This window comes from Sciurus vulgaris, assembly GCF_902686455.1.
Source record: "Sciurus vulgaris genome assembly, chromosome: 10".
NCBI classification, from domain to species: Eukaryota; Metazoa; Chordata; class Mammalia; order Rodentia; family Sciuridae; genus Sciurus; species Sciurus vulgaris.
The window spans coordinates 58,387,794-58,411,370 of record NC_136470.1 but is presented as its reverse complement, the minus strand read 5'-3'; the positions used below and the strand labels follow the sequence as shown (position 1 = coordinate 58,411,370).

The 23,577-nt window shown below is 39.4% G+C and overlaps 1 protein-coding gene across 6 annotated transcripts in view; it reads left to right on the top strand.

Annotated features, from left to right (window-relative positions):
• The first annotated feature begins 3,312 nt into the window (after positions 1-3,312).
• LOC306637928 (leukocyte surface antigen CD47-like) overlaps positions 3,313-23,577 on the top strand; it is a 51,791-nt gene continuing 31,526 nt past the window's right edge. For 3 of the 6 annotated variants that reach the window (XR_013757313.1, XR_013757314.1, XR_013757315.1), the window contains exons 1-2: positions 3,313-3,523; positions 14,805-15,152. Coding sequence is in view for 3 of the 6 variants with exons in the window: in XM_079100840.1 (XP_078956966.1) it covers positions 3,478-3,523; positions 14,805-15,152 (394 nt within the window). In the remaining 3 variants the exon portion in view is untranslated. The remainder of the gene's footprint in view (positions 3,524-14,804; positions 15,153-23,577) is intronic. The other 3 variants (XM_079100840.1, XM_079100841.1, XM_079100842.1) reach the window with 3 other exon arrangements.

Below are 23,577 nucleotides of genomic sequence, written 5' to 3'. Positions count from 1 at the left end.
CTTTTTGGAGAAGGTGATGTTTGAATTCTTTGAATTGAAAAGAAAAGAAAACATGGGGGCAGAACATTTGAAGTCAAGGGGACCGCACGACTGCAGCTCAGGGTCTGAAAGTGGACTAGACCAGGTATGGAATAATTCACTTTGATAGTGCAGCACCTGGCCATGGAACAGAAGTCAGCTTGAATCACAAAGGTCAGAAGGGTATTTTGCCAAAGAGTGATAGGAGATGCTGTGCCTAGCTTTGAGAGGTTTCTTTACTCACTCATTCATCATTTTCATGACCATTTTTTTGAGCACCTGTATGCCAGGTAATAGGGCAAGAGTGAAGAAGACTCATGTGGTCTGTCCTTTCATTCAGGAAGGATTAAAAAAGGAAAAAGCCACGTAAGCCAATCACTTCAATATGGTAACTGATATGTATCAAACAAGACTAAAACATAGAGAAGGGGCATTATCTTAAGCTTTGGTCTGTTGCAGGATCTTTTGATGTAGGTCCATTTATGTAAAAAGATAAACTAGGTCACACACAAAGCATAAGTCAGTTCTAATCCATGCCCTTGCACAGCTCTCCAACATGGTGCGAGAAGTATTTGTTGAATGAAAATACACAATAAGGATGCAATCATGTCCATAAATTTTTAGATAATATCACACTGATACCTACTATGTTGCAGGAAGTACATGTAGTTTTAGAGGGTAGAGGAAGGCAGTTATATGATTGAGATAGAATGTGGGGGAAGAAGAATTGGATGAATTGACAAAGGAATTGTGACTGTTTCAGTAACCTTGGAGTCAGGTAGATTCTGCCCAACCGTAGCCCCCTCTATGAGCTTTTGACCATCTATAAGATGATAATAGTGATTGTGTTGGAGCTGTAGGTCTTTTCAACCTTAAAGGGAAAACTATAACAACTTAGATGTTATAGGGTAAATTAAAAAGTAGGAAAAGGCAGAGAGAAAGACAGTGCACATGTTCAAGAGCAGTATCACATATAACCCTGGGCAAAGAGCACAAGATGCTTCTCTTTGTTTCTTCGTCTCTAATTTGGCGATCATAATACTATTATATTCATAATAAGGATATTATGGAGATTAATTTAGGTAATCCAGTTAATGTGTACCATCTAAGTTCAAAATGTCCTAATATGTATTATCCCCTCTCCTTCTACCCAGGAAACCCTTTATATAAGTTGAGCTCATAGTTCAATAAAAATGCCTGGAAAAAATAAAAGTGAAATTTTAAAAGAGGATATGTACTGGGGAAATGAGCTTAACATTACCTCAGGGAGGAGAAATCAAATGTAGGCAGGTTGCTGTGAAATGTCACTCCTGGGATAGGCCTCCTCTGGCCCCCCACCCCAATATGTCCCAAAACAGAGGCAATCACCCAGATGGCCTCTCATTCACCTGATTTAAGTCTATTCCATTTTCTGCACAAAAAGACTTCAGGCATATAGCCTCACTAGCTCCCAGTATAAAATAGGGCATCACTGAATCGCTACCTCTGAAGGTTGGGGACAGTCCTTTCCAGTCACTCTTCAGTTTTAGGGGGGTTGGTTAGTTCCAGGGACAGCTGACAGCCTTATTTAGCCAACCAGCTGCTCTGTGATACACAATGTCCCTAATGCTCAAAGTCTGGTGTTGATTCTTTTGTATCCATATAAGCAGCAGTTGGAGGAGAATTGATCAGTTCCTTTGATAGCCTCAGGGTGTCAACGCTGCCATTCAAATCATTACCAACATAATTATTAACCATTGTTTTAGTGAGATGTCTGTGAGAAAATTGTTTTTCTTTCTTTTTAAATCATTAAAAAAACAATCAAATTTCACTAGAGCAATGCTTGCCTCAAGTCACATAGCACATTTATTAACACCCTTCTGTTTGCCCAGTTCAATGGAAAGTCTTAGAAGTGGGAATTCTTAAAATGCCCTCTATGATTTTAAGGAATCAATAGTGGTGTGGGGAAGAGGTGTTTTCTCTCTCTCTCTCTCTCTCTCTCTCTCTCTCTCTCTCTCTCTCACACACACACACACACACACACACACACACAGGAAAAAGTTATATAGTATACAACACATTGCTATAGAGTCAAGGACAGTGGCAATTTTGTTTCCTGAATTTTATTACAGTAGCAATGGGGTGTTTGGGAGGAGACACCCAGAGTAGAGTTGGAGAAATGGGATGTTGTGGTGGAAAATTGCTTTCTTTTCAGCAGGTAAGAGAAAAACAACCCAGGGAGTGGACAGGATATGCACCCATTAGAGCAGCCACCAGAGCCTGACTCTTTGACAAGAGAGTTCATCACTCAGGATAAATGTTAGAGGTAGCTTTAAAAGGGCTTTTGCTTCAGGAAGAATGATGTGGTCGGGGTGAGTCAGCGACACATTCAAAGGCCTTGTCTATACTGTGGCTTGGAGCCACATTTTGAACCCATTTTTCAAACAGGTTAAACTCAAACACAGCACGTGCAGAAGTCACAAACCAGGCTCCTCTGATAGGACTGTCTACTCACTAGGACTATGCCCTGATGGTCCCAGGGTCTCCGTGTTCACATTTAAAAATGTTCACCACCATAAACGGAGCTTGTGTGACTTACCGTGTGCAGAGAATGAAAACACTAAAGAACAAAGTCAGAAGGATGAGAATCGCATCTGAAACCAGCCTGGCTAGTGAGGGGAGCAGGGCGTGAAGCCCACGAGGACTGTGAGTGGAAGTTCCCATCCTGCGCGGATCGGGCCACCGCCCTGGCCTCGGCGTGGCGCCCTCGGGCTCGGAAATCGCGCGGGAAATGTGGAGACCCCCTACACTAGGTGCGCCCTGGGTCGCGGCGGCGGCGGCGTTGAGGGGCAAAAAAAAGGGGCGCAGGTGAGAGCCCAGGAAACGTCCAGGTCTAGAGCTCAGAAGAAGGAGCCAGGAGCCGGTGCAGGGCTGGGCTCCGAGGCCCCTGAAGCGCGCAGGTTGGAGTGAAAGCCAGGCAAGGAAATGTGAAGCGAAAACTGTGGGGCCCTGGACTGTGCGAGAAGCGAGAAGAGAGCAGCGAATAGGGAAGGTGCCCTGAGGTCCCCGGTGAGCGTAGGAACACACACACAACCTTCTGTAGCGGACGAATACACGGACCCGGGGGAGAGCGGGGGCGACGGGACGTGACCAGGAAGCAGGGCGCGCGCCACCACCCAGGAGCGAGCTCGGGCCCTCCGCGGAGCGCGCGGGAGCCCGACAGGAGCCCGAGAGTAGGGAGGGCGCCACGTCTACAGCCGTGGCGGCGGGGTGGGGTCGAGTGCGCGTGCGCGGCTCGTGCGGGCGGGGGAGCGGGCGTGGGGCGGCGGGAGCGAGCGTGCGCGCGGCCAGGAAGCCTGGGCGGCGGGTCCTGCCTGTGACTGCTGTGGAGGCTGCTGGTCCTGCGTGAAACGGCCGCGGAGGCGGCGGCTGTTCCAGACACCTGCGGCGGCGGCGGCGGCGACCCCCGGCGGCGCGGAGATGTGGCCCTTGGTGGCGGCGCTGTTGCTGGGCTCGTTTTGCTGCGGTGAGTGGTTCCTGGCTCCCAGCCGTAAGCTAGTGTCTCTGCGCCCCCGCGGGCGTCCCCCGCAGGCGTGTGGGCTGCTCCCCCGCCGCCCAAGTGGCGCCCGCGAGAGGGTGGCCAGAGCGCTGGATGCGCGGGCCCTGTGCGCCCGGAGTGCGGACGTGGGAGGGCCCTGCGGGTAATCGGGCGCCCCCTTCCTTTCCTCCTTTCTTCCTCTTCCCCCGGGTGACAACGGGCTCATCTCTTTCACCCCGTTTGCACCTCCAAATGCACACACCGAGGAAGACTGGAAAACGCACAACTCGTGCAATCGCGAACTATAAAGAAAGGGCGCGATCATAGGCGAGGGGTGGCAGCTGCTTAGGACCCTCTTCTTTCTCACCCTCTCCCTTATATGCGTTTGGGGTTTAAGAAGGGAGAGTGGGAGGGCCCAGGCCTCTTATGATGGAAGTGCGCATTTCGGTGGAGTCGGCCAGAAAGGGTTTTGCCCTGCTGCATGAGCATCTGAGCGAATGGGGATGAAAAAGGATACAGTTAAGTTTCATTCCCGACCCAGCATTTATCAGAAGAATCTTGTGGCCGCTTTTTTTGTTGTTGTTTTTAATCCAAAAAAATAAGCTTCCTTGAAACTCTCTCTCGTGACCCCCACACTTTAATACATTCAGAACTGTGAGTTGAAGTTTTCCCACTTTACTGGGGGAACCGTTTTAAAAGTTAACCAGATTTCGCCCGAAATATGAATACAGTAACCTCGAGTCAAAACACATGTGCAGCAGAGTGGGATTTGATGTCTTTTGACGTCAAAGGGGTGCCCCCCCACACACAATTTTTGCAGTTGACTCTCTTTTTAGAAACGTATGCTTCCTCTGTAAAAACCAAGGAAGGAATGGAAATTTCAATGACTCTACAGTGCCTGTCACACTTCATATTTGTACCCTTTGTGAACTTTTGTAAGGTTCAGAATTGAGTTTGAGTAGAACTAACAGCAATTGTTACATTTATCCTAAGATGCTAAATTAGTTCGATTTAAAACTGTTTATTAGCCTCAACGTGCCATTCAGAAAGGCTTGTGTCTTGTGTTATTTGCAAGATGCCCTGAAGTCCCTCCCAAGCACCCTGGATGTTGCAGCTATTAATAATCAAGCTGTCTATTATCTAAACGGTTGATGTTAGGTGTTTCCTGTCATCATCTTCAGTATGCCTGTTGTCATTACTGTTAGAGCTAAAATGATACTGCTTTCAAATACCTGTTGTGTAATCAGGGAGCCTTCATATTGAACCAGATATAAATTCATAATAAAATATCACTAATTCAGACCATTGATATCAAAGCTTGTTTGAAGATTAAAAATTGTAAACCATGTATTATTTTTGAAACAGGGGGTCCTATTTTCAAGTAGATTAAAAAGAACTGTTGCAATTAAACTTAGGGGGATAGGAATTCTTTTAGGCCTTTCTTAGTTACAGTTAAGATCACATTTAATTAACACTCGTTTTCATACAATTTTAATGCAGTCAAATCCCTGAAGAATTCAGAATTTGTAGTATTTTATTGTACTTGCTAATACTAACTTGAACACAACCCCCAAATACAGGCATTACACATTTGAATTTTAGTTTTGAATATAAAACAGGAAGTGATAGTGTTTGTCATGAGATAAAATGGATTTTGTGTGTGTCATAAGTAGCTGCAGGAGAATGTGTATTGTGTTAACAGTCTCAAAACACAAGCAGTTATAATTCAAGGGATTTGGAAGACTGAATTTAAAATCTAGAGTAAAATTTAAAACATGGCTTTAGTACATTCATTTGTACTGAAGCTTGATTTTTGCTTTCAGTTTCGTTTATAAAACACTTATAATCAGAGGCTACTTCTTGGTAACCTCTAAAATTTCAGTGACCTTTGTGGTAAAGGAAGTTTTCTCAGATACCTCTTTCAGCCAATTAAAGGCAGAATGCAACTAACTGTATTGGTTTATAAGATACAGAATGAATTAATGTTTTCCCCACATGTCCACTTATAGTTTAAAAGTGCATCAACAGCTTCAGTGATATTCTCCACCTAGCAAATACAATCTTAACTAAATAATGGCAGTGATATATATGAAAGAATCATTTTTCTTTTAATTATTTTAAATCTTTTTTTTTTTTTTGCAGTGCTGGGGATTTGAACCCAGGGCCTTGTGCTTGTGAGGCCAGCACTCTACCAACTGAGCTATATCCCCAGCCCCGGCAGTGATATATATGAACAGTTTTTTTAGTGGTTGAGAGATTTTTCTTTGTTCAAAGAATATATTCTTTTATATCAGGGGCACACATGATTATATTTTTTAAAAGCCTTTTTTTTTTTTTTTTTTTTTTTGGTCGAAGTCTAGTAGTCATTTGACTTAAGTTAAAAATACTTTCCTTTTTTTTTTTTTTCCTGAAAAACATCATTTTCAAACACAGTTACTGTTTTAAGGAAGCAAACATCCTTATTCATGGGGCCACCCCAGCAGTCAGAAAGGCAGTTTCACTAGATGCCTAGCATTAGGACACTTGTGCATGCTGTCACATGTGTTTTGGCAGATGTCTTGTCTTTGCCACTGAGGTGTTAATGGAGATTTGAAAGGCCAGGTTTGAAAAATGAAAAGGAGGTGTCACACCTGCTCCCCCATTGATAAATATTCTAAATCCAAAATAATACCTTATTTTTTTCAAAACTAAGCTTGCATATCTTAATGTGCATTCAGCTATAGCTAGTTCAGACATTGTTTTTAATATAGTAATATTCTTTTTGTGACATAATTTTCAGGCAACCAGTTTATCTGTCTTTTCCTCTTAGGTTTTTGCTGTCATAACTTTTTATACATGATAAAAATTTTTAGATTTTTATATTTTATGTTTCAGCCTAATATGCACACTTGGGTTATCATAAAATTACTTTCACTTTATGTACTAGCACAGATATTTATCCTATGGTAAAAGAAAAAGAATAGTGTAAATTCAATTTTCCTCAATTCATTGTAGTACACAAGTAAAAAATATAGAGCACCCAGGATATCTGATTCTAATATACCTAAACTAAGACAACAGAACCTGAATTTTCTTTGTGGTTATGTGGAGTCAAAACAGGAATTAGAAACTTTTCCCTTCTCTGAATATTTCACTCCTAATTCATGAAACTGTTGTGTAAGATTCAGAATCTGGTCAACCCCAAGGTTTGAGATTTAAAGCAGGAGAATTAATATGCATTTTAAAATACACATCACACAGGTTAAAAGGTAAAGCAAGGGGTTTGGCAAGTGCAAGGTCTGTCAAAAGTGCTTCATTTTAAGTAAGTGTAAGTCCATATATACTCCAAGCACTTTGCAAGGCCTTCTTGGACATATACACAAATTTCAGACTACTCCTCTTAATAATTTACAGTGTAATTTATAGAGAACAGAGATTTGGGGGAAGGGTGTTTACAAGGGATTGAACTCAGGAGCACTCAACCACTGAGCCACATCCCCTGGCCTATTTTGTATTTATTTAGAAACAGAGTCTCACAGAGTTACTTAGTGCTTCACTTTTGCTGAGGCTGGCTTTGAACTCAATCCTCCTCCTGCCTCAGCTTTCCAAGCCAGTGGGATTACAGGTGTGCACCACTGTGTCAGGCTCAGAGATTTTTTTTTTTTTTAATCCCTTAGTAGTAACTTGATGTAGTTAAAGTTCTTCATAAAGACATAATTCTGGATGCTACTGACTTTAAATTGTTCTGGTCCCTGTAATTCTAGGTTGACCACTTTCTATTCTTTTAAGGACACTTTTAAATCCAGTGGGGGAAGGGATATTGCTTCGAGTCAGTACTAAATAACTGTGGACACCCCACTATATCACAAACTTAGTTTAACTCTCCACCAAGGACAGATCTGACTAGATCCCTCCTTCTATATGAATCCTGATTCAGTCTGAGCCTCCAGTTCATCATGCCAGGTAGTTCTTAGGGCAAAACTTACAGAATTTGTTTCTATCAGGTATCTTTTACTCAGGAGATTTGCTTAATTTAACTTAGCAGCAGCTGGGACTTCTCACCCCATTCCTGAACATCCATTCTGAGCAGATAATTAACTTCCTACTTGACTGCAAAAAATAGTGGACTCCCTCATCTATCCTCCCACCATTTACTAAAGTGATCCATAATATCTGAGACAACCTTCCCCTTATTCTCCTCCCTCACCTGGTTTCAGAAGAACCCCTGTTTACCTTTCTAAGGGAAGGACAGCCTACCACTCTTTGATTTCCACCATCTTGGAGACCTGCTCAGTCAGCTTAATTCTTCAGTCTTGCATCCCAGATCATGCCCTTTCCAGCTTACCCATAGCTTGCAATCATGGTCAAGTTTTATCCTACATTTAAAAAAAGAAAAAAAAAAAAAAAATCCAAGAAGAAACAAAAAAACCCCTTGCCCTTGTTCCACACTGTCAGTTGTTGCCTTTTTTCTGTGCCTTATTATTGTGCCAAATTATTGAAAGAGAATCACTTACTTTTTCTGCTCGCATTTTCTTCCCAAATCAATCTGCATCTGAATTCACCAGTTCATTGACATTGCTGTCAGTGAAGAGCTAATGAAGACCCGTATTCTTTTTGCTGCTTCTATTTTCTCTCGTTTTTCTTACTTCCTTGTTTCTTTCCCTTTCACAATTTGCTACATAAATATTGGTGTTGCCCAGGATTTTATTCTCTGTCCTTCTCATTTGCTTTAGGACTCTCTGATCAGTCTTCTTTATGCTCATGATTTCAGTTACTAGCTGTGTCCTTAGTTATTCCCAAGTCTTTATGGTTCTGACCTTTTCCTCAAATCCAGATTCATATACCTGGGGACATACTGGACATCCCTACTTCATTCTACCACAGACATTTTAATGCCCAGACTTTAAATGTTGAAAGAATATTCTCTCCAGGTCTTTAAACCTTTTTTCTTTATAGTGAATCCACAAGTGCATAGTAGTTTCACATACTGTTTTGGCTAACCATATTTAATTTTTCCCTTTTCATCTCCTTTACCTCCTACATCTGACTTCTGTTTACTCCTTTGATTTTTCTTGTCATTTTAACCCTTCTGTCCAGAGTCACTTACCTGGACTGTTGCAGTAGGCTCCTAATGGATCTTTCTCTTTCCTCTCCTTTCCTGCCCTTATTCCATCTTTCATACCACTGGCAGTGTTGTTTTTTAAACTGAAAATAAATCTGCATGGTTCCCTATTACTTATATTATCAAGTCTAAACTTCTCAGCATGATATTCAAGGAAGCCTACACAGATTTTGTTAACTAACTTTCCAATCTCCCTTCCAAGATCTCATCTGAATGGTTTTCTGCTTTTGGTTAATCACTTTCTTCGTTCCTCTGAGTACATGTAATTTATGCTCCCGAGAAAGCCCTCTCTTTCCCACACTCCTACTCATTCTTCAAGACTCAATTTTAACATCACCCTCTAAGATCATTCTTAGGCATATTCTTGTAATTTTTTTTAGGAACTTTTATATCTAAGCCCGCAACTGACATGAGTGTTTTTTCCTTAAAACATGGATCTTCACAATTCCATAGGAGTGCAAAGCATGGGGAGTTCCTCTTGAAATGTGAATGAGTAAACCCTTTCTCATAAGACTTTTGTATTTCCTTTCTTGACATTCGTACTTTAAACTTTTTGTATTGATTAAAAAAAAAATCCGCTGAATCCTCCTGTCTGTATCCTTGGTAAGATTCTTAGGATGCCACATGAAGACATTGTCCTGCCCTCTGAGACTAAAGAAGAAATTAGTTAAGTAGCACAGCAATAATATTTGATGGTAGGTACAGCGAAGCACTCAACAAGGGACAGTGGGAGCAGTCAGAAGAAGACAAAAACAGTTGAGTTGTGGTAGGGAAAGGGGACAGAAATGAACATATCAATGATGCTTTGGCAAGAAGGTCAGAAGATAGCCAACTACAGCTGCCACTTTATTGAGCATTTGCTGTGTATGTGAAAGGCAGTGCAGTGAGATCTTCATGTTCATTGTCTCATTAAATCTGAAAATCCCTCTGACTTAAGTAGATAGCATCACTATTCACATTTTATAGACTGGGACACTGAGGTACAGAGGTTAAGAAACTTGTCTAAGGTTCTAGGCATGAAGTGCTTGAGCTGAGTCTTAAACCAGCTCCAGCTCTACTACATGCTGTATACCCAGGGGAGGACAGGCACCTCCATAGGCTGGAGAGCAGCTCATGTTCAGGCCTGGAGATGAGAGTGCACCTGCATATTCATGGATTACAAGAAAGTCCTGATGTTTGGAGCTTAGTTTGGAATTGAGGGACTACAGGTTAGGCTGGAAGGATCTTGAAGGACCTTGTCTGTATTCCATGGTACTGCACTTAGGACTTATCTGGAGAAGGGGGGAGGGTGTTGTTAAAGTATATTAGGCAAAGGAGTGCACATTTGCATTTGGAACAGTTATTTTGGGAACTGTGGAAAATACCCTGGAACTGGGATAGAGAAATGTCGAAGATGGAGGTAGGAAGTAGTTAGGAGGGTATGGCATTAGTTCAAGGGAGAAAGACAAGTGTCTAATTCATTCAATTCAACAGACATTGGATTTAGGATCTATTAAATAGGTTGAGCCTATCTAGAATCCTCCATGACTAAGGAGAGGGAGGAATCTAGCATGATTCCTGGGTCCAAGTCTGGTTGACTGGTAGAAAATACTTTAGGAAGGTGAGGATTTGAGAGGTGGCGAGGGAGGTGCTAAGTAGGTTGGTAGTCTGATTTTGAAGTTACTGTAGTATATTGAGGTAGAAATGCACAACAGACAGTTGATTGACCAAGGTCTGCAGTTTAGAAGAAAGATGGGGCCTGACTCAGAAGTAAAAGTGCTCAGGAAAATAAAGCCATGAGAGTGAGGAATAATACTTGGTGAGGGGCTGCTGACTCTGAAGCCTGAAGACACACTGATATTGGTGAGAGCCAAGGAATAGACTTCTAAAGAGAAAGCTAGGATGGGGTGGACAAGCAGAAGATTCCCAATGAAGACATACCATAGAGGACAAGAGAGGGCAAGACAAGGAGCTGCCCGCTGGCTCAAGAAGTATGAAGTCAGGACAGAAAGGGAACTGTACATATTTGACTTTTCACTTGGGATCCTTGGTGATTTTGGCAAGAGTAGGAGTAGTGAACCAGTCGAGGTGCAGTAGGTGGGGAGGCAGGTGACAGAGATTTAAGGAGCTGATTATTATTCAAACATTTTTAAAAACATATACTTTGTAAGTAGAATAGGGGCATGTGGGAGACTGATTATCACTTTGTGAAAGTCCTTGAGATAGATGGGTTGGAGGCAGAAGTGGAAACCAGCTCTCAGGTGAAGGGATTCATATCTAAAAAGTAGGAAGCAGGAGGAGAAGAGGCATGGGTAGTTGGGGTTGCAGGTAAGTTTATAGATGGGCACTGGTGGAAGCTTCTGGCTTCTCTGAAGTACTTAATTTGAATTAAGCAGGGAGAGAGGGTTCCTTTAGAGAGTGTAGGATGAGAGGCAGAAGGAAAAGGGTTTAAGAGTTAAGAAGGAGAGAAAATGTACGTGGAACACAAGAATATGTAAAAAGGGCCCAGACAGGTGGGGTCAGACAATCTTGTGCTGTCCCCTAATCACAACACTAATTTCCTTTCTCTTTCCTTCCCTCCCTCCCTTTCTTCCTTTTCTTTTTAAAAATATTTTTGCAACACAAATTTTCTTAGAAGTCTGTGATAAGAATCTCCTCTGCCCATGCATAGCACTTTGTCCATATAGAAAGGACAACGCTACAACCTTTCATCATATGAAGTACTTACTGTTTCCCATATGAGAATTGTAAGCTCCTAACAGATATATTTCCTACATTACTTTCATTCCTGAATCCCCTGTCCTGTCACAATGATCATATCAGGTAATTCTCAATAAAAATTGCTTGCATTTTTAAAATTTTTGAGCTGGACTCTGCTCTGACTACCATGGATTGGAGCTTCACTGCAGTGACTTAGCTACTTTTAGGACTGTGGTCTGAAATGTTTGCAATGATGGAGGGTATTCATGGAAGTCATAAGGTCCAGTGCTTTTGGCATTTGATATAAAGTAATTTTTTCTCTTTATTTGCTAATTTTCTTATACTCTATATCCCTTTCAGTTAAATTTATCTGCTTTCTAATTTAGATTGCTGAAAGCACATCTTGTTTATTCAGAATTTTCTTTACTCATAGTACTTATTTTCCTTTATTGCCCCCTATATTTTTCATCTTTTCTTCACTTTGCTGTTTTATCAGAAGGCAACAGACAAAAGAGAAAAACCCCAGATTAGATAATTTTTATTACCTAGTAGTTCTTGATTCGTGTTTATAAAGGATGAAGTTATAATTAAGATCCGAAGTGACATTTTTAGACTACCATTATTTATTACTTATTAATGTAAAAGTTATTCAAACATGATTTGGTTTATTCTGGTCAATCTTATTTTAAATTTTACTGACAACATTTTTTTCTACTCAAATTACTTTAGCTCTGAAATGATTTTTTTAAAGGAAGTAATGCAGTGCAATTAGTGCTTTCTGTGTTCTTTAGAAAACTCATTTTCTAAACATAGTTGTGAAATTATGTGGGCTTACCAACCACTTCTTACCTAGTTTTCTCAAAAAGTTTGATAGGATAACAGCTCTTCACTTTTATCCCTTCTACTAAAGAAAAATTTTAAAATTACCTATACAAATATTTTTAAGTCTTTTAAATGATTCAGAAGTGTACAGTGAACATGTAAAAATTTTTTATTTCACTCATTAAAAACAATGCAGCAAGAAGGCAAAACACATTTGAAAGAGAATTGGAAGAGTGGAAATATTTATAAGCAAGAAGGAATGCTGAAATAAATTTGCTAACAGATGCAAAATTGATCAATATCCTTGTCAGTAAAAAATAATTTTTGGAATATTCTATTCCACCAGGTAGAAATCATTTGCAAAACGAAATTTATTTGTATCTCTTAGGACACCAATAATGTACATTACAATCCGTTTTCAACAACTTCTGAAATTGTAAAAGAGCCCAAAGTTAGTGAAAGACACTGGTCCCTAAAGAGTCAGATAATTCCAAAGGATCTGATAGTGCTCAGCACTGCGCTGAAGGGGGACCCCCAGTACTCTTTCTGTCCATTTCAAAATCTTTTGCATATATTTTGACACTTGCCATCTTTTGTAATTCCCACATCATCACCCTTTTATACACTGGTTTCTCCTCCTCCAACCTTCTCTCTCAGGGGAAATAATTCACAACTCCAAGGTTTTGAAGAATGCAATTTGATGTCCAGGTTTGCCTGGGGCTTCCTAATATTTGGGTGTCTTGAAGCATAGAACTAGAAAGAAGTGAGCTGTGGACACCCACGGGGCTGTTTCAGAGGGCAGGTTCCCAGAAATGTAACAGTTTGGACCAGAGAGGGCCCAGATCATTACATTAAAATGCCATATTGTCTAGTTTTTATTGTGTTGCCCTTTATTTTTATAGCACAGTATTGCTTAGAGAGCATTAGCCTATATATTTTCTCCTTTGATGTTCCTATAGTTTTATGAAGTTGCCATGGAATTTGTTTATTTTGTTTTGTGCTAGAGATGGAACCCATTGCCTTGAGCATGTTTGACAAGTGCTCTGCCACTGAGCTATATACCCAGTCCCAGTGTTCTTTTTTTTTTTTTTTAAATCTATCTCTCCATCTATCTTTTTTTCTTTCTTTCTTTCTTTTTTTTTTTTTTTTTTCCTGTGCTTAGGATTGAACTCAGGGTTGCTTTAACACTGAGCTATATCCCCAGCCCTTTTAATGTTTTATTGAGAGACAGAGTCTTACTAAGTTGCTTAGGGAGTCACTAAATTGCTGAGGTTGACCTCCAGCTTGCAATCCTTCTGCCTCAGCCTCCCTAGTCTCTGGGATTATAGGCATCCACCACTGAGCCCAGCTTGTTTTTATCCTCTTACTTACAGAGTGAACCAAGGCATAGAAAAGTGAGTTGCTTAAGGTTGCATATCAAAAAATGGGAGACATAGGATTTGTGCTGGGATACTTTATGAACATCATCTAGGTCACATTCAACTCTGCATCCTTATGTTCAGTTTGTTTATTGAATAATAACAATGTTCTTAGAATAATAACATCCTATGCCCATGAATTTTGATTCTAGTTTATATAGATGAAAGACATCTTAAGGACAAGCTATTTACACTTCATTTATATTCGTTAGTGTTTTGTTGAGGAGAAAGACAACCACTTAGATAAAAGAGTTGATAAAAGGCTGAAGAATTTGAAAGACAACTAGTTTCTCCAACAACATTTTAGTTGAAGGGTGAGTTCTTGTGTTCTGTCTTAAGCCCCTTTTGTATATTGCAGCTACTGGTAGTTTGTGCCATTAGGAAGAGTTGATGAAATACAACTTGATCATTAACAGCATCTGCTCTTGGTTTCAACTTTTTTCTTAGCTTTTAGAGTGGTTTATAGTTTCTCCAAGAAAGAAAGACCTATAATATACATTTGGAAATTGTTGTTCTGTAGATTCAATGAAATATAGAAGTGGGAAAATGCCATTCAATTGTATCTAATCCTTTGTAAGGCTTGCATATAAAATGTCTATTGCTGTCTAGATTTGCAATGGGAAAATCGCCACAGAGTATGTTTTTTTCTCATTAGTATTCTAAGACTTTCCATCTTTGTGGAAAGATATGATTTGATGTATCCAGTTTACTTTGGATATTAAAATACAGTAGAACTGCCCCCCCTCCTTTTTCTTTTAGGAATGCAGCATAAAGATAGAGATAAATTTCATATCAGTTTAGCAAGTTCTGTGTAGAAGACACATATACAAGTTGAGAGTGAATATAATATTTGGTTTGATTTTTCTCCTCAAAATTTTCCCATGGTAAGGACAATATTTTTCTACATATATCAGTAGGCAGAAGTGATTACTTCAAAGCTTTTAAAACCAGATACTATGCCTGCATGTTCCAACACAATTGCTGAATTTATTCCCAAGATGCATGGTAATGTATACTTTGTATTTTTGAGGTTAGATAAAGAAAAGTTACAGTGTTGTCTACCAGCTGTGCAACTTAATATTGAAATAATTTCCCTGTTTTTCACTTTACTGTTCTTCTCTGTGGCTGCACTACTTGCTTAAATGAACAGTGGAAGCTTTGCTTCTTATTTTAAGGATTTGTAATGTACCTAAGATTTATAGTATAGAATTCTATAATTAATGAAATCTTTTTCTTTTTTCTTTTCCAGGTTCAGCCCAGCTCCTATTTAATAAAACCAAATCGGTAGAATTCACCTTTTGCAATGAAACTGTTGTCATCCCATGTTTCCTTACTAACGTGGGGGCACAAAACACTAACGAAATGTACGTAAAGTGGAAATTTAAAGGAAAATACATTTTCATCTTTGATGGAGGCCAAAACAATGCCACTGCAGACAGTAACTTTTCAAGTGCAAAAATCGCAGTCTCAGAATTACTTAAAGGAGATGCTTCTTTGAAGATGGATAAGGGTGATGCAAAAGTAGGAAACTACACATGTGAAGTAACAGAATTAACCAGAGAAGGTGAAACAGTCATAGAACTCAAGTATCGTGTTGGTAAGTAATATAGTTTGAATATGGTATCTCCCCTTTGAAACTCATGTCACAGCCGGACTGCCTTTGTGACCCTGTCGGGTAGTGGGGCTACTAAAAGGTGATTTGGTCCTTGAGAGGGATTAAGGCCGTTCTTGAGGGAATGAGCTGTGACAAAGCAAGACCTCCCTTGTTCTTTTTCTCTCAAATACACACTCCTCCCCATTCCACCCTTCCATCATGTCATGATGCAACACAAAAGCAGAGCAGATGCCTACACCCATGCTCTTGGACTTCCCCGTCTCAGAAGCATGAAGCCAAATAAAACTCTGTGCCTTATAAATCACCCAATCTCAGGCATCCTCTTATAACAACTGTAAACGGACTAAGACAGTAAGACCTCTATAATAGCTTCCTCTTTATTTGTCCTGCTACAGCTGATCCTATTAGAAATGGAGCACCATGGGACTAGGAACTCCTTTGAACCAGAAAGCAGGCTATTAATAATGAATGTTGGTGTAATGTTCAGCAGCATTAAGATCATAGCTTCTATCTTATTTGCTCTGTTACTTTCCACAGGAAAACTCATTTACTGATTGTTCATTTATACATTGTGTGGTTCTCAAACTTTGGGTCTGAGGAGTGTTCTAGTTGGGTGGTCAGTCCTGAGACACCTACTTGGTGCTTCTGTTTACTGCCATCAAAAGTATTTTGTTTCATGTGATTTGTTTTTGAGCCTCTTTTCAATTATTAGCCTTTTTTTGTTTTGTAACTTTTCACTTATACCAAGTGTTACCAAGACCCAGTTGTGCTCCCTCTACAAAGGAGGAGAATCTGGAAATTAAAGGTCAGGTTATCATGGATGATCCCTTTCCTTGTGGTTTTCTGTGCTAAGCCTTACTTTGGTGTTCTTTTCCTTAGCCAAGATGTGGTGGGACAGGGATCCAGCTTTACTGAAATGGGTTCATGTTTGGTCACATCATAGTTCTGCCCTCTTTGCAAAACTGGGCCCGTGAGTTGTGTGAAGCCATGAAGTTAGCTGGAATATACAGTCTTTTTACTGTTTCTTGCTGTGCTAGCCAATTTCTTCATCCACACACAAGGGGTTTTTAGCTTTACATTTTCAAAGCTTTATTTCACATCACCCAGCATATTGCTGATCTTGGGATTGACCATACTTTGAGAGTCTCTGCTCTGGATGGGATCAGAACAGTTCAATTAGATTAACTAGTGTCCTTCTGTTCTTCTACCTTTTACTGTTATGTCTCTTTACCTGACTGGGAATGGGTATTTAGTTTGATGAAGTATTTTGACATTGCTCAGGATTGGGAATCAGCATCTCACTGTTTACTGTGTGATCTTAAGAAGTTGCTTCATTGAGTCCAAGTTGTTGCATCTCTAAAATGGGGATGAAAATAGGTAGATGCTTACTTTTATGTGTTCTCCAGGATCTAATGAAACCTATGTGTTAGAAGTTCTCTGAAAACCAATGTGTCGCAAGTGTTACTTGTTTTCCTGGAATGTTCATATTATAAGGTTATCAGGTTGCTGAAACCGGTGTGGAATGTTGTGAGAGGGATTTGTGTGCAGGAAGAACAGGCAGGGGGTGGCTCAGAGTAGGCAAGAAGATTTTGGAAGGCTTTCATGCTCAGAAATCTTGCTTACCTTGTAACTTTTACTATTGATATTAATGTGGACCAAGGAGATTTCTTTTTAAATGTACACATTTCAGAAGAGAGCTAATTGGTCAAACCCATACATTGTGAGTACCTGGAGGGAGATGGTTGAAATTTTTTGGAGGAATGAAGAGTTTCGTGGGAGTGAAAGAACAAGTCCTGGGTGACAGTAACTGTGGAGGCAAGGTAGATCACTGAGAGGAAAACTGTTAAGAACCAAGACCTAAAAGGTCAGAAGATGGAATAAAGAAGATTGGGAAGGGAATAACAGTATCTGAGATGAAGACAAGTTATATTTTGCATGCTGTTGTTTTTTTCTTTGTTTTTAAAATACCATATAAAAACATTAAAATGAGAAATTGTTATTTTTATTATAGAGAATATTGAACATTCTGCCAAAGGATTGAAACATTTGACTTTGCACTATTTTTCTTTTTTGAAATAATGATTGATTCACAGGAAGAGTCACACCGAGAGGTGCTGTGTGCCCTTCTTCCACTCTCCCCTAAAGGTACCATCTTGTGTGTGGCACCATATCAAAAGCAGGAAGTTCTCAACCATACCGTGTGTGTGAGTGATTCTCTGTCATTTCTGCACATGGTACTTGTGTAACTACCACACTAGTCAGAATGAAGAGCTATCCCATCAACACAAACAGCTTCCTTATCTAACCCTTCATAGTCACACCCCCACCTCCATTACCCCTAACCTGACAAGCACTAATTGGTCAGTGTTATATAAATGCAATCATATGATAGAAGACCTTCCAGTATTTTGGCTTCAATCACTCAGTGCAGTACCCTTGAGATCTATCCACGTTGTTACAAATATCAGTGCTTAGGTTCTTTTGTTGCTTTGTTTTGGTCTTTTGGTTTATTTTTATTTGCTCACTTTTTTGTTTTAACTGAGTGGTATTCAGTGGTGTGGATTTATCAGAACTTGTCTAGCCATTCACCTATTGCAGGACATTTGGTTACTTCCAGGTGTGAGTTATCACAAATGAAACTGCTGTGAACAGTTGTGTACAGGTTCTTGTTTAGATATATATTTAGTTTCTCTGATCCATTCCAGGAAGTAGGATTACTGGGTTGTATGGTAAGTGTATGCTTCATTTCCCAGAATGGCTAATCCATTTTATATTCTCATCGGCAACACGAGTGATCTAGTTTCTCCACATCTTAGCCATGATTTGGTGCCACTGTTTTGCAACTGTTTTTAATTTGAAAAATAAAATATTCCTCTGCACCAAAAGGTTCCATAGGGCAGGACTCTTGCTGGGGAATATACATTTGCTGTAATAATGATACCCATCATGTAGGCTTCAGGAATGTAGGCATTGGAAACTAATTTTACTACATTGTACTTTTTTTTTTTTTTTTTTTTTTTTTTTCAAAAATAGGTATATGTGAGGAATAGGAATTACTCAGTGAGAATTGAATTCTACTTCATAGAATGCAGGTAATGGAAACCATTCACTGCACCCTTCTCTGGAGCATGAGAATCAAGTGTACATGAACACAGTCTATGAGATATGGCTTTGTAGACCTCTGGTGCCAGTGGACAGTACAGCACTATGGAAGGAGCACAGTTCTTGAGTTTAGAAAGCTGTTTTTCTGTAGTTCATCATTTTTTAGCTTACAAAACTCAGATAAGAAGTTCAACCTATCTGCCCCTCAGTTTTTTATCAGTACAGTGAGAATACCATCTCAATTACAGGAACATTTGTCATAAATAATCTCTCTCTTCCTTAACAAAGACTTGAGTGCCTACTATGTGACAGTGTGCTAGACATGGTGGATTCAGTGATGAATAAAATGTTACTACATCAAGGAAGAAGCACAAAATGACCTGGCACTTATTTATTTATTTATTTATTTGAGCACCTACTAGATACCCCACATGTATATAATACACATATGGTACTATATGTCATGCTCTGTGTTCTTCTAAAGAACTCTGGAACACAGATGCAGGTCTCACCACTTAGTACATGAGAGACTCAAGGTACTTGTTCAAGGTCAGTCAGAGTCACTTCCAGAATTGTAGCCTGGATCTCTCTGGCTTTAAAACAACCATAGTGTATACACATTTCCTGTGTGAAAATACTTTATAAATAACTGAAATACTAAACGTAAATAATAGTACTTATAAAATTAATTATTAATAATATTTCTATTTCAGGAAGAATGGTAGAATGAGATAGAGATTATTACCTTATATACATGTATTAAAAACTTTTTAAAAGAAAGAGAAAAAATAACATTTCTCTTTCAATTTATAATACAAAAATTTTGAGAGCTTAAATTTTATTTTACTCTGTTAAACAATTAAGATTTTGTTTAAAAAAAAAAAAGTTCAGTTCACGGGCTGGGAGGTGTAGCTCGGTGGTAGACAGCTTGCCTAGCATGTGCAAGGCCCTGGGTTTGCTCCTCAGCAACCCCTCAAAAAAGTCAGTCCAAGTTCAGCAGAGTTGCCAATTCCATCATTTGTCAACATGATATACATTTCATTTGTAACAACAAAGGCACCATAAGGTCCTCCTATTAGTTTTCTAGTGCTGTGCAATATATAACCACAGACATAGAAACTTAAAACAATACACAAGTATTAATTCACAGTCTTTTTTATCGTTTGTTCTATTTAGTTATACATGACAGCAGAATGGCAGAATGCATTTTGATTCATAGTACACAAATGGAGTACAACTTTTCATTTCTGTGGTTGTTCACAATGTAGAGTCACACCATTTGTGCAGCCATACATGTACATAGGGTAATGATGTGATGTTTGTCTCATTCCACCATCTTTCCTTTCACCTGCCCACTCCCCTTCCCTCATTTCTTTCTACATAATCCAAGGTTTCTCCATTCTTCCCTTACCCCCAGGCCCCTCCCCGTTATGCATCAGCATCTACTTATCAGAGAAAATATTCAGCCTTTGGTTCTTTGGGATTGGCTTATTTCACTTAGCATGATATTCTCCAGTTCCATCCATTTACCTGCAAATACCATAATTTTATTCTTCTTTATGACCGTTTAATATTCCATTATGTACATATACCTCAGTTTCTTTATCCATTCATTTATTGAAGGGCATCTCTGTCGGTTCCACAATCTAGCTATTGTGAATTGAGCTACTGTAACATTGATGTAGCTGCATCACTGTAGTATGCTGATTTTAAGTCCTTGGATTAAACCGAGGAGTGGGATAACTGGTTCCATTCCAAGTTTTCTGAGGAATCTCCATACTGCTTTCCAGAGTGGCTGCACCAATTTGGAATTCCACCAGCAATGTATGAGTGTACCTTTTTTTCCCCCACGTCCTCACCAACACCTGTTGTTGCTTGTATTCTTCATAATTGCCATTCAAATTGAAATGAGATGAAATCCAGGGTAGTTTTGATTTGCATTTCTCTAATTGCTAGAGATGTCGAACATTTTTTCATATATTCGTAGATCAGTTGTCTGTCTTCTTCTGTAAAGTGTCTGCTCAGTTCCTTAGCTCATTTATTGATTTGGTTATTTGTATTTTCTGCTCAAAATTCTACAAAACTAAAATTAAAATGTTGGCCAAGTTGTGTTCTTTTTTTCCCACAGTTTTTATTGGTACATTATAGTTGTGCATATGGATGGAATTTGTTACATATTCCTACATGTGCACAATGTAACAATATAATTTGGCCAACATCACTCTCCAACACTTCCCCCTTCCCTCCCCGCCTCAATCTCTGGTCCCTTTCCTCTGCTCATCTCCCTTTGATTTCTATGAGATCTGCCCCCACCTTCCTTTTCCTTTTTCCTCTCTAGCTTCCACTTATGAGAGAAAAACATATGACCCTTGACCTTCTGAGTTTGACCTGTTTTGCTTAACATGGCTTCTAGTTCCATCCGCTTTCCTGCAAATGACATAATTTCAGTTTTTATTTATGGCTGAGTAAAATTTCATTGTGTAAATATACTACTACATTTTCTTTATCTATTTATCTGTTCATGGACACCTAGTTTGGCTATTGTGAATTGTGCTGTTGTAAACATGGGTATGCATGTATCGCTGTAGAAGATGACTTTAATTCTTAAGGATAAATAGTGAAGAGTGGCATAGTAGGGTCATACGGTAGTTCCATGCCTAGCCTTTTGAGGGACCATACTGATTTCCATAGTGGTGTACTAATTTATAGTCCCACCAATGTAAAGAGTTTTTTTGTTTGTTTGTTTTGTTTTTTTTTTTTTTTCCCCTCACATCCTTTCCAACATTTATTGTATTCTCGATGGCTGCCATTCTGACTGGGATGAGATGAAATCTCAGTGTAGTTTTGATTTGCATTTCCCTGATTGCTAATGATGTTGAACATTTTTCACGTATTTGTTGGCCATTTGTATTTTTTCTTTTGAGAAGTATCTGTTTTGCCCGTTTATCAATTGGGTTATTTGAGTTTTTTGGTGTAAAGTTAATTTGAGCTCTTTAGATATTCAAGATATTAATCCTCTGTCAAAAGAGTAGCTAGCCAAGATTTTTCTCCTATCCAGCAGGTTCTCTTCACATTCCTAATTGCTTCCTTTGTTGTACATAAGTTTTTAAATTTGATGCTATCTTATTTATTAATTCTTGGCATTATTTCCTGAGCTTTTGAGGTACTATTAAGAAAGTCATTGCTTGTGCCTAAATGCTAGAGTATTGACCCTACATTTTCTTGTAGGAGTTGCATCGTTTCTAGTCTAATTCCTAGGTATTTGATCCATTTTGAGTTGACTTTTGTGAAGGGTGAAGGATAAGGGTCTAGTTTCATTCTTCTACAAATGGGTAGCAAGTTTTCCCAATGCTATTTGTTTAAAAAGCTATCTTTCTCCAGTATATGTTTTTGGCACCTTTGTCAAGGATCAGATGACTGTGTCTATGTTTGTCTCTGCGTCTTCTATTTTGTGCCATTGGTCTATGTGTCTGTTTTTATGCCAGTACCATGCGGTTTTTGGTACCATAGCACTGTAGTACAATTTGAAATCACATATTTTGGTGCATCCAACGTAGCTCCTTTGGCTTAAAATTATTTTGGCTATTCTAGGTCTTTTATTCTTCCAAATGAATTGTAGGACTTTTTTTTCTAGTTCTGTGAAGAGTGTCATTGATCCAAGTTGTGTTTTTCTCTGGAGTTTGAGGCCCGTTTCAAACTCACATAATTGTGGCAGAATTCAGTTTCTTATTACAGGGCTGAGGTCCCTGCTTCTTTAATGGATATTCACCAGGGACTTCTCCCAGCTCCTGGAAGTCACTCCCATTCTCTGCCACATATGTCCTTGCATACTTAAAAACAGAAAAGGAGACTCTTCCTCATGTCAGATCCCTCTCAAATGCTGAATTACTGTTCCAAGAAAATTCGAGAACCTTTAAGGATTCACTTGATAAAGCCAGCCTTCTATTCCTCAAGGATAATCTCCTTAATGTCAACTGATTAGGGACCTTAATTACATCAGCAAACTCCCTCTTCCGGGTGACATAACATACTCATGGAAATGAACATGTTTACAGTCTTATAAGAAGAAGCAAGCATGCAGGTGTGGATGTCAGGGGCAGGGGTTTGGGAGGCCACCTTAGAATTCTGGGTTTGACCAAATAACAGAACTATTGCTCAGCCACGTTGACACATCAGAAATAAAATCCATATAGCTCTGAAATATCCAGTAAAAATCTGGTTTGAATTTTGGTGTTTTAAATCTTATTATGATCTTCTTTTGTGGGAACTGGTGTTCTCTATGTTTGTGGAGGTTTGCGTGTATGTATTTGAAGGAGAGACACAGTTAATCAGAGCGGTCCCTCCACCTTCTCAATGGTCTCATTTTTGTACACAAGATTAGGAAGAGTGAGGTCCTGGGTTTTAAAAATACTAGGCATACAAGCAAAAGTTAGATGCTCATCCCAGACCACGTCCTGTAATATCATTTCTTTACCTTTCCACTGGTAGAAAGTTCTTTTTACTGGGAGCCACTCTTCCTGAGCAGGAATGGGAGCTTGGGGGAGGGGGATGGACAGAGATGTCAGCCACAGCTTGGGCAGAATAAGAGCGTGAATGCCCTTGGATTATCTTTTGTAATCACAAGACAGAAAGATATCTGATACTGTTCTTAGTTCATTTTATGCTTAATTTATTTTCTTAGTGCCATAGAAATTCAGAGCTGAAAGTGATCTTAGAGAAGTATCTTGTCTCATTCTCCCTTTGGGGAAAAAGATCATCTGACAGTAGTACCATAACAAATCAATAACTTAATGGACATATAAGTGGTTTTATATAAAACATTGTTTTTCCCCCAGTTTCTTAATTGGTTCTTAAATGTCCAATTCAGTGATTCTCAGTTTTTTTACCACAATAAATTAGAAAGGTAGCACATTCATGTCAGTGACTGAAGCTGAACTTCAGCAGAAATCTGCAGAAGTGATTTTAAGCTGAGAATCATGAGCATCCCCAAACTTCTCATACTTATTATCAGGGAACATGTGAAAATCTTGGGGTGGCAGAGGGGATATCGTGTATGAGGCTGAATAACCTTCTAGGTGATAAGCTCCAGTTGAGTCACTAGTAGTAGCTTTTGTTCTAGAATCTCTATCATTGAATTGCTCTCTTATTTTTCTCACTATTTCTGCATAGAATCTTGGAGTCTTCAAAGAATCGTCTAGTCTGTCTCACCATCTGATTCACAGGTTACTTCTGTTCCATGCAGGCAGTCGGCCATTCTGACTTGTTACCTAGAGCTGTGGCATGAGAGGCACTGTTGCTTTCTAAA